Source organism: Phocoena sinus, chromosome 7, assembly GCF_008692025.1.
Source record: "Phocoena sinus isolate mPhoSin1 chromosome 7, mPhoSin1.pri, whole genome shotgun sequence".
NCBI classification, from domain to species: Eukaryota; Metazoa; Chordata; class Mammalia; order Artiodactyla; family Phocoenidae; genus Phocoena; species Phocoena sinus.
In genome coordinates, this window is record NC_045769.1 from 52,573,723 (window position 1) to 52,588,671 (window position 14,949).

Sequence of the window (14,949 nt, forward strand, 5' to 3'; positions counted from 1 at the left end):
TGGCCACTTTTGCACTATGACGGCAGAGTTGAGCAGTTGCGACATCTCTGTCCCACAAAGCCTAAAATATTTACAGTCTGTCCCTTCAAGTGAAAAGTTTGCTGGCTCTGCCACTGGGCAGTCTGACTGAGGAGCATAATTAGTTTCAAAATAAGCATACCACATCATATTACTATATTTAAAACCTGTATTATTCTGACAATAACAGAAGCTTCATTATTTCAGATGGCACCCGATGCTGCCTTAGAGGAAACGATCTCCCAGACCTCATAATTCCTTGTCTGGTACTAAAGACATCGAGGAGAAAGGAATGAAGAAAAGGTCCCTATGTAGCATTTCTAGCTCTGATCCCCGGCTTTGAGAAGAAGCTGGATATTTCTGGAAGGATGTATGATGAGTAACAAGGCAGTTAACTCTTTTGAATCATGGCTATCATTTCAGGGTGGAAGAATCTGACTCAGTCATAATGGGCTATTCTTCCCAGTGTTTGAGGGGATGGCTGTGACTTATTCTTGTGTTGTAAACCTTTGTGTTACACAAGCACGCATCTGCTTGGTGGCCCTGTGATAAAGGGCAGAGAGAAGACATGCGGGAACGTGGCTGTCCCACATCCCCTCTACTTCTCTAGAACCACGCTACAACTCAAGGAAACTAAGAGGTTCTAAAAGTAAACTTCAGCTTGACATTAAAGTTTAATTAAGACTTGTAGAAGAGCTGCCTATAAATAGACATTTATAACATATTCTGGCTTGTAACCAAAGCATTAGTCACTGAACACCTTTGGGAAAGAAGTTGGCACTTAGACAAGCAACAGAAGGTGAAAGCACTGCATAAACAGCTAGGTTCCAAGACAACAGCAAATGAAAGAGAAACACAGTATTCACATTTCAACAGCGAGGCTGCTGGTCTGTTTTCCACTTTTAAGCTATTTTGCCACATTACCATAATTACAATTCTACTCTTTACGTGTGTGTGTGTGTATATATATATATATGTATACATCTTACTGTATCTTGATTCATTAACAAGGTGCTGTCAGAAAGATACCCACTAGCTTTTTACATGAGACATAATAAAGGACCAGGTGCACATCTGGAAGTGTGACAAGGCCGAACCAGAGCTTTCCCCGGGAATCGCAGTTCATTCTTTATTAAAACATGCATAATGCAGACTTGAAATTTACAAAGCAGCCTAGAATCCATGTAATTTAAACAAATCAAGATACTGTGTACATACAGAATCATAACTTAATAAGTGAAAGGAAAAACAGAAAAATGATGTATTTCAGCACCAGGCTCTACGTTTTTCCTGAATGAACGCTACTGTTCTATTTTGTGAGAAATGCTCCCTAAGTCTTCATATAATTAATGCATTTTGCCTTGATAAGATGAATGACTGCTTCATAGCTAACATGTTTTTAATCAAGATGCTAGAACAAAATATAACAGAAATTGCTATGTACCCAGGTCAAGGTAATACGAGTCATTTATTTGACAAAAGACTAGCCTGCGGCAAAGTGGCCTCAGGCCCAAGTAAAATTTTGTCCTCTTTTTTTCTTTATTACTGACTTCAGGGAAAAAAATAAAATAGTGGAAAATTCTCATCTACTGGGCAATATCAGATACCTGACATTTAAGAAGATTTTACTGAATAGACAAATTCACTAAGATCCCAAGGAGGACAGCAGAAGAACACGGATTGGAAGATAGAGCTAGGAATTAGAATGTTTAGTGTACGAAGCATACGATTCCTCTTCCCCAAACTCTGTGACATCAGTGAGGCATATATTCCTACTATCTGCATTTCAAAAATGGACAGTTTCGTCACACTCACGCTTTTGGGGTTAACAGCACAGTGCGGTTACACACCGCTCACTGTCTCCCCAACAGTGAGTTCCCTTCTTAGCTGCTAACAGAACCCTGGATTAGCCAGCCAGTCGGTAGTATCCCCTTGATACTGCAGAAGCTAAGCCCCCAGCTCAGCTTCAGGGAGTGACTTATGATTGATCTACGATGATCGTGACGACTCCATCCTCTTTCAACCAGGATAGATCGGGGGCATGTGACACCACTCTGGTTAATCAGAATAAGGCGTCTGCTCAGACACTTCTCTTCCTTGGAAGGCAGCCTTAAGAGGACACAGAACTTTCCTCCTGCCCCCTTCTGTTTACTGGGAACCATGGTGCCCCAGCAGCCACAGGGGAAAAGCCAAGAGAACTGGAAAAGATAACCATGAACCATGAAGGCCCAGACTTTGGTAGCTTCTCACTAAACCTGCGACCACCTTCTCCAGACTTATTATGCAAAATAATTAAACACCTTTGTTTAAGTTACTATTAGCCCCGTACTCTGTTACTCACAGTTAAAAGCATTCCTCACTGATTTGAAAGCACTTTTGTTCAGGAAAAGCCTCCATCACTTACCCCGGAAGCATGACGGAGGCACGGAAGAGAAGTAGTGTCATTTAGATCAGTCATCTCTGCGAAAGACTCGATTTTCAATTACCTAGGTGATGGTTAATACCTGCTCTTCTATTTGTAATCTTTTAGGTAAAGTCATATTTGTTCATTTTCACTTCGCACTGTAAGTCCATTTGAATGTGGTTTACCGTCCCGAGAATTTAGAGATTCAGGAGGAAGCCTCAACTTAGCGAAAACATGAGATGGAGTGCATCAGCACTATTCAGTTTGCTGTCGGCAGTCTATTAGTGCAGTCATCAGAAACTCATCATACCTGAAGCAGGTATGTAGCTCTGAGACACAGAAATACCACTAGTGCCAGCGGAGTTACAGTTGGGAGAAGGCATAGACATATGGTTGCAATTTGCCTACCATGACCGAGAAGGCAGAGAGGACTCCTTTGAGGGAGAGGCAAATTGTTCTCTGAGAGAGTATCATTTATTAAAATGCAAAGAAGTTTGTCAGAACCCTTCACCCATGGGCTTAAAAATTAATTCAAAGAGTTTTCATTTGAAAACTCTTCAAATAAGTTATTTACCTAATGGAAAGAGCCTGTAATCTTCCTAACTGATGCAAAACATGTGGGGCTTATACTTTACACTGGACTTTAGGCCACTACAAACTTCACAGAACTGAAAACAACTGACCCAGGCACAGTCAGCAGCTATCTCGGGACATAAAGAAACAATAAACTCTGGACAAATAACCAGTACATGTGCAGAAAATGTTTAGAATTCACTGGCAATATTTAATTTTTTTATCCAAATGAAAACATTTTTATCGTGGTCTATAACTATTCCAACCATAATTTATCAAAAATAACAACTTTTCTCAAATCTCCATATGTACCAGGCTTTGTGCTATGCAATGCACTGGCCTGCATTATTGCATTTTATTTTTAAAACAACCTTACAGAAGCCCCAGTGGCCTAATGGATAAGGCACTGGCCTCCTGAAACAACCTTACAGAGTACTATTTTACCTTCTTGCCAATGAGGAAGGATGCTTACAGAGGCTGAAAGGCTTCTCTGAAAAGGTCATTCAGCTAGTAAATGGTAGATAGACTTGAACCAGGTTAGCCTGACTTCAAATCTAAACTCTAAACCACCACAACACTGGTTCTCAGATTTCAGCTTGATAAGAACCACTGACAGCCTTCTTAATAATGAACATTTCTGGCCTGGTCCCCATGGATTCTGATTTGGATGGTCAGGGGCCTAGGAGCCTGCATTTCTACCAAGCATCCCAGGTGATTCTCATGAAGGTGACTCAAAGACCACACCTTGAGAAAAACTGCCTTACCTTCTGTTGGCTGCCATATAAAATCATAATGGACTTGATATTTCGACTACAGGAAACGTTATCACTTCAAATTAAAAATGAAATGTAGGTAATGTAATTTCTCGTGAGAAATACGTAATGAAGAAAAACTGATAATTCAATTACATTAATGATTTCATATCTTAATTCAGTAAGATATTATTTTCATTCTTCAGGAAATAAGCATTCTCAGTAATATTTCCACATAAATTTCAACATCTCATTTTTTTCACGGGCCAGAGGGACTGCAGTGAAAGATGACAAGGTAACCATGGAAGTGTCTGATTTGAGAAGATGAAAACACCACCTATTTGGAGCTTAGGTAATCTTTCCCACACAAAATACTTCTTCTTATCAAAGGCCCATGAGAGCCAAAGCACCAGGAAGACTAAGTATTTTAGAAAGAAAATAAATATGTGAATGGGAAGATTATAAATTATTCATCTAATAATTCAACAAAGGCACCACAATTACATGCTGGATTACAAAGCAGTTAGCGGTTGCTGTTTTTGGACTATCTAAGCAGCCAATCTGGATAATTTAAGTATAAAGTCCAATTATCTATCAAATAGGTTAGGGCTTCTTGGCCCTCAACTGTGGATGCTCAAGGCTATCCTGGCATTGCCTAGGTGAAAAGAATTAATTTATTCTCTGCCATATGTGATCCCACCCCAGCAGGGTACTCAGTGCTGTTCGTCAACCTTTTTACTCATTCCTGGTTGATTCCCTATCCCATTTATCTTCACAGCTATTTTGAATCTTTTCCCATTCCCTTCACAAGGTCCCAAACCCAACCTCAGAGGCCTCACCTTCCATACACAAACTCATTTTTTATTCTGGCCATCCATTAATTCTCTGTATTTCCCTCCCTTCCAGGTTAAAATTTCTTCATCAATGTCAGCATCTATTCACAGCTCCTTAGCTCAAGACAAGGGGAATCTTAACTTCTTTCTAAGGCTAACCCTTCCACCTGAGTCTGATCCCAGGTACATGCTATTTCCTTTAGAACCCTGTTCCATCCTCAGCAAACATCCACTTGTCACCTACAGTGTTCCAGGCACTGTGTTACATATTGGAAACGCAAGATGAAAAGACAGGAACCCACCTTGAAGCAGTGTACAGGATAGTGTGGAGACAGACAATAATAGTTCTGAGCACAGGTGCAATGGGACCAGGGCCACAGGAGGACTAGGTTTATGTAGCTGGAGACAAAGTGTGTGTGGGGGGGGGCTTTACCTAGAAAACAGCTGAGATTTATAAGATAAATAAGCATTAATCAGATAAGTCAAACTGAAAAGATACAGAGGCTCAGGAGAGCATGGCATGGCCACACAACTATTCTGCAATCAATGGAAAAAAGTCCTGTGGAATTGCTGAGGAAGTGCACTAAGGACTTTAGATGTTAATGAGCTACTGAAGCCTTGCTATCAAAAGTGTAAGTTAGAAAGGTCACTCTGGAAACATCTTGGTAGAGGAATTTGAATAATGTAAAATCAGAGGCCAGTAGCCCAGAAAGTGGTAAAGCTCAGTTGATTCAGGTAGGATATTGAGTGCCTGATTTGGAGCAATAGTAGTAGAGATGGAGAAGTATGATGGATAAAAAGCACATCTGGGTGGTAGTATTATAGGACTTGGTAATTTATTTGATGTCAGGGATAAGAGAGAGAGAAGAACGCAGGTTGAGCTCCAGGTTGTTGGCTTTGGTAACTAACTAATGGTTGTGTCACTGGTGGATAGTGACTGGGTACCCAAGACTGCATGTCTGATAGCCAGCTGGATGGGTGGGTGTGGAACTCAGAGACACTGATTTGGGCATAAGCAGTGGAGGCAGACCAGGTGAGGTTATGGTTGTGGGCAAGATTATCCAGGGAAAATATGGGAGTGTGAGAAGGAGTGAGAGAGGGCTATTAAGGGAGCCCAAAGAGGCAAATTCAGAGGTCCTCCAAACACAAGTGAGAAGGAGGGGCTAGAGAAGTAAAAGGAGATTGGGAGCAGGATGGCATCCGGGAAATTAAAAGACATTGAAAAAAAGGAAGTGAACAGCTGTCAAATTCTTCACAGGACAGCTCAAGTAATATCTGAAGTGTCCCCTGGATTTAAGCAGACCATTTCTTTGTTCAATTTATTCTTTTCCCTGTCTTTGATCCTCACACTTGTTTATATCTTCCCATAATTAAATAACATTTGATAAATACATAAAAATTCAGTTGAAGCTACTTGTTCCTAATAAATTCTCCCTCCCTTAATCACTGATGCTGTCATTTAGCTATGACTGCACAGAAATTTCTGTTAAAATTTGCCAGCGACATCCTTTTTCTCCCCCACCAGTCACATTTTAAGTGCCAACTTCCATGACCTTTCCTCAGTCATTATGCTCTCTGATGGCTACAAAATCACAGTATTAGGTCCCTCTTTTTACATTCTCCATTGGCTATTTCACCGTGGAGGTGGTTTTTCTCTTAGTTCTATGAAGATACTTTTTCAGTCTCCTGGAGTTAAGTCCTTATTCTTTTTAAGCTCTTTAAATAAAATTTACCCACCCCTCTCAAGATTTGATCCTTAGTTCTTTGTGAAATTCACATTCCCATCACAGGCATTCTCATAACTAATGCGAAGAGGACCTCCAAACATAATCCTGAACTAGATTTTCCACTGCAGAGCTACATATAGAAGTCTCATCAAATTCAACACACCCCAATTTAAACCTGCTTCCTCTATATCCCTACCTTCCCCAGTCTCCCATATTCCTGCCCTGTCAGTGATGCCTCCTTGTCCTCTTTCACTTTCCATACACATCCAGCTCTTAACCTGAAGTGTGGATTCTATCTCTCTGGTCCTCATTTTCACATCTTCCCTCTGACATGCAGAACAATTTCAACAGAGGGGATATAGACATGATACAGAATTACAATGGTTTATTTCCCAACATAAATAATGACGGCAATCAACATTTATCCAGTTTGCACTGTGGGCACTGTTCTAAGCACGTTTACATGTATTTTCTTTTTCCTGTTTCCCTTCTATGAATTTAGAAGACAAAGATGATTTATTCCCTTTCAAATGGGTCACATATATATTTAGGGATATCTTTGTTTTGTACATCAATCTGAATTATGTAACCAGTTTTTGGATGATAAAATACTAAGCATTAGATAGTAAAGGTTAGCTCACTTTGAACCAAAACTCTATTAACAGGCACTTACAGATGTCTGAAAAATAACTACAATTATGATAACAATAACCCAAAGCACATTTAAATCCTGAAATATCTTCCGAGTTATCAGTGAAAGGTTAAAATCATGCCTGATAAAACCATGGTGCTCACACATTCTCATTCTTTTGAAAAGTGGTAATCTTTGAGTGTATACTTATGTGACTGCTGTATAGAACACTTAGTCTCTTTCAGGAGAATGAGACTGCTGTTCTTTTCCAGGTCTTTAAATGCTGCTAACCCCCATGGATTAGTTCTTAGTCCTTTACTCTTCAGAACCCACAGGCACACACCAATTACCCCATCCTGATAAGTAAGCAGAGAGCCAACTACACTTACCTCAAAAATCCAATTTTTGCAGAAACCTGTAAATCAGCAGAACAGTTTTCATGGGCACAAAATCTTGCAAAGTTTATCTGGAAATAAAATATGACAGTATTTTTTATCTTAGTTCAAATCAGTAGGTATATTTCTATGTTTTTTAAAGGATAAAATATCTATGACACATGAAAAAATAAAATTAATACAGCTAATTGGTAACTCCTTTATACCTTTTGAAGAGTTCGATTTGAGTATCAGTAGGTTCAGATGACAATTCCAGGGCTCAAAGGAACCACGTTCTTTCAATAGGCAAATTTAGAGCCTAAGTTTGTTAAGCGAAATAATTTCTTTCTTTCATAATAGTTGTATAAAAAGAAGTTTAATCAGACTGTGGTAGTAACCTCTGTAAATGTTTAGAACCTGTACTGCCAAGATTTTCTTCGTTGAGTCCCTCTCGATTTTCTGGTGCTGCCGTTTGATCCCGCCTATCATGCATACGCGTGACACTTAATTTTCACAGATGGCAGAACAGTGATTTTATATTGGTTGAAAATAATAAAATTTAGAAATTTTACTTTGAGGATACAGTGAATAAAAATAAATGATAGTTTATCAACAGGTTCCAGAATTTATTTAATTCTGAGTATTTTAACAGAACCCAGAGATACTGCAAGGTACACAGGAAGCCCTGAGGTATACGTTGGACAAAGGAAAAATAGAGAGATACAAAAAGAAAGGAAGCTGAGAGGAACAGGTGAGAGAGGGAGAGATGCAGAAAAGAAAGATATCTAGAAAGTCAGAGAAGGAGCCAGGCACATGAAATGTGAAGTGGGTAGAGCGTTGTCAAATGGCACGTCAGACCAGAGACTGCCTATACCAGCGGGAGCAGCAGGAAAGTGTAAATAGTTCTCTAGATTATTAATATAATTTTTTTCTACTTCTCTTATTCGTAAAGCAGGTGGCTTGAAGAATCAAAATGTAGCTCATTTGTAGCTCATTCTAATATAACTACAAATTGCTAAGGTTTGGGCTTATGTACTTCACAATATTGAGAGGTTCATTATCAAAGACATTTAAAAGTAGTTGATACTGAAAACTGAAGTTCAACAGAAGAGTGAAAAAAACCGACTTCCATAAATATTTTCATACAAGGCTATAGAAAGACTTTGCTCTTAATTTATTATCTTCATTTGATCTAGTATTGTAGACCAGACAGTGCTGACTATAAGCTCAAATATGTTGAAGCGACTTAGGGGCAATTTTATCTGGACAGGATATGAACTAGACCTTTAAATGTCCCTTTCACCTTTTGCGTTCTGTGTGCCATTACTGAATGTTTTAATGAATGCTTTAACCATGGCCCCAAACATCCTGTTGACTCTGTCTTTGTGTTGTTGGACAGTAAAAGTCTGAACAACTGGACTCCTGGGAATAAACACACAGTGAGTGAAACTGATATATTTTGGGATACATTTATTTTAAATTTTTAAAAAAAATCATCATTAGAGTATAATTGCTTTACAATGGTGTGTCGGTTTCTGCTTTATAACAAAGTGAATCAGTTATACGTATACATATGTCCCCATATCTCTTCCCTCTTGCATCACCCTTCCTCCCACTCTCCCTATCCCACCCCTCTAGGTGGTCACAAAGCACAGAGCTGATCTCCCTGTGCTATGTGGCTGCTTCCCACTAGCTATCTATTTTACATTTGGTAGTGTATGTATGTACATGCCATTTTCTCACTTTGTCACAGCTTACCCTTCCCCCTCCCCATATCCTCAAGTCCATTCTCTGGTAGGTCTGCGTCTTTATTCCCGTCTTGCCCCTAGGTTCTTCATGACCTTTTTTTTTTTTTGATTCCATATACATGTGTTAGCATACGGTATTTGTTTTTCTCTTTCTGACTTACTTCACTCTGTATGACAGTGTCTAGGTCCATCCACCTCACTACAAATAACTCAATGTCGTTTCTTTTTATGGCTGAGTAATATTCTATTGTGTATATATGCCACATCTTCTTTAACCATTCATCTGTCAAAGGACACTTAGGTTGCTTCCATGTCCTGGCTATTGTCAACAGAGCTGCAATGAACATTGTGGTACATGACTCCTTTTGAATTATGGTTTTCTCAGGGTATATGCCCAGTAGTGGGATTGCTGGGTCATATGGCAGTTCTATTTTTAGTTTTTTAAGGAGCCTCCATACTGTTCTCCATAGTGGCTGTATCAATTTACATTCCCAGCAACAGTGCATGAGGGTTCCCTTTTCTCCACACCCTCTCCAGCATTTATTGTTTCTTGATTTTTTGATGATGGCCATTCTGACTGGTGTGAGGTGATACCTGATTGTAGTTTTGATTTGCATTTCTCTAATGATTAGTGATGTTGAGCATTCTTTCATGTGTTTGTTGGCAATCTGGGTATCTCCTTTGGAGAAATGTCTGTTTAGGTCTTCTGCCCATTCTTGGATTGGGTTGTTTCCTTTTTTGATATTGGGCTGCATGAGCTGCTTGTAAATTTTGGAGATCAATCCTTTGTCAGTTGCTTCATTTGCAAATATTTTCTCCCATTCTGAAGGTTGTCTTTTGGTCTTGCTTATGGTTTCCTTTGCTGTGCAAAAGCTTTTAAGCTTCATTAGGTCCCATTTGTTTATTTTTATTTTTATTTCCATTTCTCTAGGAGGTGGGTCAAAAAGGACCTTGCTGTGATTTATGTCATACAGTGTTCTGACTATGTTTTCCTCTAAGAGTTTGATAGTGTCTGGCCTTACATTTAGGTCTTTAATCCATTTTGAGTTTATTTTTGTCTATGGTGTTAGGGAGTGTTCTAATTTCATTCTTTTACATGTAGCTGTCCAGTTTTCCCAGCACCAATTATTGAAGAGGCTGTCTTTTCTCCACTGTATATTCTTGCCTCCTTTATCAAAAATAAGGTGACCATATGTGCATGGGTTTATCTCTGGGCCTTCTATCCTGTTCCATTGACCTATATTTCTGTTTTTGTGCCAGTACCATACTCTCTTGATTACTGTAGCTTTGTAGTATAGTATGAAGTCTGGGAGCCTGATTCCTCCAGCTCCATTTTTCTTTCTCAAGATTGCTTTGGCTATTCAGGGTCTTTTATGTTTCCATACAAATTGTGAAATTTTTTATTCTATTTCTGTGAAAAACACCATTAGTAGTTTGATAGGGATTGCATTGAATCTGTAGATTGCTTTGGGTAGTAGAGTCATTTGCACAATGTTGATTATTCCAATCCAAGAACACGGTATATCTCTCCATCTGTTTGTATCATCTTTAATTTCTTTCATCAGTGTCTTACAGATGTCTGCATACAGGTCTTTTGTCTCCTTAGGTAGGTTTATTCCTAGGTACTTTATTCTTTCGTTGCAATGGTAAATGGGAGTGTTTCCTTAATTTCTCTTTCAGATTTTTCATCATTAGTGTACAGGAATGCAAGAGATTTCTGTGCATTAATTTTGTATCCTGCTACTGTACCAAATTCATTGATTAGCTCTAGTAGTTTTCTGGTAGCATCTTTAGGATTCTCTATGTATAGTATCATGTCATCTGAAAAAAGTGACAGCTTTGCATCTTCTTTTCTGATTTGGATTCCTTTAATTTCTTTTTGTTCTCTGATTGCTGTGGCTAAACTTCCAAAACTATGTTGAATAACAGTGGTGAGAGTGGGCACCCTTGTCTTGTTCCTGATCTTAGAGGAAATGCTTTCAGTGTTTCACCATTGAGAATGATGTTCGCTGTGGGTTTGTCATATATGGCCTTTATTATGTTGAGGTAAGTTCTCTCTATGCCTACCTTTCTGGAGGGTTTTTATCATAAATGTGTGCTGAATTTTGTCAAAAGCTTTTTCTGCATCTACTGGGATGATCGTATGGTTTTTCTCCTTCAATTTGTTAATATGGTTTATCACATTGATTGATTTGCATGTATTGAAGAATCCTTGCTTTCCTGGGATAAACCCCATTTGATCATGCTGTATGATCCTTTTAATGTGCTGCTGGATTCTGTTTGCTGGTATTTTGTTGAGGTTTTTTGCATCTATGTTCATCAGTGATATTGGCCTATAGTTTTCCTTCTCTGTGGCATCTTTGTCTGGTTTTAGTATCAGGGTGGCCTCACAGAATGAGTTTGGGAGTGTTCCTTCCTCTGCTATATTTTGGAAGAGTTTGAGAAGTACAGGTGTTAGCTCTTCTATAAATATTTGATAGAATTTGCCTGTGAAGCCATCTGGTCCTGGGCTTTTGTTTGTTGGAAGATTTTAAATCACAGTCTCAATTTCAGTGCTTGTGATTGGTCTGTTTATATTTTCTATTTCTTCCTGGGTCAGTCTCAGAAGCTTCTGCTTTTCTGAGAATTTGTACATTACTTCCAGGTTGTCCATTTTATTGGCATATAGTTGCTTGTAGTAATTTCTCATGATCCTTTGTATTTTTGCAGTGTCAGTTGTTACTTCTTTTTCATTTCTAATTCTATTCATTTGAGTCTTCTCCCTTTTTTCTTGATGAGTCTGGCTAATGGTTTATCAATTTTGCTTATGTTCTCAAAGAACCAGCTGTTAGTTTTATTGATCTTTGCTACTGTTTCCTTCTTTTCTTTTCCATTTATTTCTGATCTCATCTTTATGATTTCTTTCCTTCTGCTAACCTTGGGTTTTTTTCTTCTTCTCTAATTGTTTTGGGTGTAAGGTTAGGTTGTTTATTTGAGATGTTTCTTGTTTCCTGCTATATACTTCCCTCTTAGAATTGCTTTTGCTGCATCCCATAGGTTTTGGGTCTTCATGTTTTAATTGTCATTTGCTTCTAGGTATTGATTTCCTCTTTGATTTCTTCAGTGATCTCTTGATTATTAAGTAGTATATTGTTTAGCCTCCATGTGTTTGTATTTTTTACAGACTTTTTACTGTAATTGATATCTAGTCTCATAGCATTGTGGTCGGAAAATATACTTGATATGATTTCAATTTTCTTAAATTTACCAAGGCTTGATTTGTGACCCAAGATGTGATCTATCCTGGAGGATGTTCCACGAGCACTTAAAGTATATTCTGTTGTTTTTGGATGGAATGTCCTATAAATATCAATTAAGTCCATCTTGTTTAATGTATCATTTAAAGTTTGTGTTTTCTTATTTATTTTCATTTTGGATGATCTGTCCATTGGTGAAAGGGGGGTGTTAAAGTCCCCTACTATGACTGTGTTACTGTTGATTTCCCCTTTTATGGCTGTTAGCATTTGCCTTCTGTATTGAGGTGCTCCTATGTTGGGTCCATAAATATTTACAATTGTTATATCTTCTTCTTGGATCGATCTCTTGATCATTGTGTAGTGTCCTTCTTTGTCTCTCGTAATAGTCTTTATTTTAAAGTCTATTTTGCCTGATATGGGAATTGCTACTCCAGCTTTCTTTTGGTTTCCATTTGCATGGAATATCTTTTTCCATCCCCTCACTTTCAGTCTGTATGTGTCCCTAGGTCTGAAGTGGGTCTCTTGTAGACAGCATGTATACGGGGCTTTTTTTGGTATCCATTCAGCCAGTCTCTGTCTTTTGGTTGGAGCATTTAATCCATTTACATTTAAGGTAATTATCGATATGTATGTTCCTATTACCATCTTCTTAATTGTTTTGGGTTTGTTTTTGTAGGTCTTTTCCTTCTGTTGTGTTTCCTGCCTAGAGAAGTTCCTTTAGCATTTGCTGTAAAGCTGGTTTGGTGGCACTGAATTCTCTTAGCTTTTGCTTTTGTGTAACGTTTTAAATTTCTCCATCAAATCTGAATGAGATCCTTGCTGGGTAGAGTAATCTTGGTTGTAGGTTTTTCCCTTTCATCACTTCAGGGATACATTTTAAAAAGCTGTTCACTGTTTAGAATGCAGGATCCATCTCAAAATGCACATACAGTTAAGTTAAAAAGTGAAACTGTTGTGTAACATAGATACACGTTTATAAATGAGTAAAATCTGACTAACAAGACATGAGTGAATCTGTGGGTAGGGTGAGTGAGATGGAGACAAACTGAAAAAGAAGGAGACAGAAAATGAGAAAGATAAGCTGAACACACATGACGATGCTGAATAACTCATGAATGCAACTCACTTCCATTAGGAGTGCTCTCTGGAAATATATTTTCTTCACTGGCAAGGCATCAAGGAGAGAAAATTAACATTTTATGTATATGGGAAACCACTGTTATGACTAAATGCATATTTAAAAGTATTCAGTTCAATATCCTAAAGGGAATATAAAAAATAAAGAAAAATGGAAAACAAGACATACCATAAATCTTTCTTATAAAAACATTATAATTTTAAATAAATTTAGAGAGAGTTCATTTCCTCAGAACTGTGTACTATTTCAAAAAAATTTCTTCAGTTATATGTCACATGATGTTTCAAATAAAAGAAAAAATTCCTACTGTTTTTGCAATGATGTCTTTCTCTTTCTTCTGCTGAAGAATTGGCTGAAGTGGTGGGAATTCCTCTGTACTTCGTTTACTGATGACATGATGCCCCAGGTGGTAAGCGGCTTCAATCTGAATTGGGGTGAGGATGTCCCGTACATCTTTCTAAAGAAATTGAAAGCCATATGAATTAATAACAAAAATAAGCATCTAAATAAAAAATATACATAAAGTCCCTCCTTTCCTGCATAAGGTCAAACACAATATATGGAAGTCAAAGAAAATCCTTTCCTTTTAAGCTAAATTGTTAAAAAATTGAACTATTTTCACACATTACAAAAGCAATCACATTTATTAGGAAAAAGACAAAACGTATTAAAAATGAAAAACCATAACTATCCAATAATAGTTATGCAGGTCTACATTTTGGCATATTTTCTTCAATGCTATTTTCTATGCATACAATTTTCTTATTAGTTGTTACAGTTTTTCTACATTTATTGTGCTTTTACACTTTACAAAGAAAGAGTTCTTGGATTTATTTATCAATGATACAGGAATTGTAACCCATTTGGAATCCATTCTGCTCTGTATGACACTCTTTTAAGTTTAATATCTTACTAATTTTTTACACAGCATTTATCATTCTTAATCTTCTTTATATGTAGTCAAAAAGTCTTTGAGTGATTAGGTTTTTAAAATTTATTGTCTTCTGCCCCCCAAGAAGTGACTCGTGAGTTTATTACACTGGTTGTCAATTCATATATTTTAATCTTTATTTCTACATGCAGGCATTATTTTTCTCTCTTTTAAAAACATTTTCCCATGAACTTAAAATTTATTTCATCTTTTCATTTGATTATTCAATAGCCCCTTCATTAAATGGGAATATACAACATTACTATCAAAATTATTTGCTAACATAAACTCGCACAAACACTAAAATAACTGACAAGAAAATAACTTTGAAGTAGTTTGGCATTCAATTAAGAAAACACTTCCCTAAAGAGTAAAGGTGTTCTAGAATCCCAAGTCTGTGAAAAAAAAAAAATGGAAGTCAAGTAAGATAAAAAACATGGCATCTCTTAGAAAGCGCTTCTCAGAGCAGCCCTGCCTATACAGATATGAGATTTTCAAAATATATTGAACAAAGCAGACTCATTTATTTTTCCCCCTATCTAAGAGGATGGGCAAATAAGATTCCACTATAAAGTAATCCATGA

General features: G+C 37.6%; 1 protein-coding gene across 1 annotated transcript in view; it reads right to left on the reverse strand.

Annotated features, from left to right (window-relative positions):
- ITGA4 (integrin subunit alpha 4) overlaps window positions 1–14,949 on the reverse strand; it is an 89,460-nt gene that overhangs the window by 19,318 nt on the left and 55,193 nt on the right. Inside the window, exons 16-17 of the mRNA XM_032636527.1 lie at window positions 13,742–13,891; window positions 7,328–7,404 (exon numbers count right to left, since the gene is read on the reverse strand). Of these exons, the coding sequence (XP_032492418.1) occupies window positions 7,328–7,404; window positions 13,742–13,891 (227 nt within the window). The remainder of the gene's footprint in view (window positions 1–7,327; window positions 7,405–13,741; window positions 13,892–14,949) is intronic.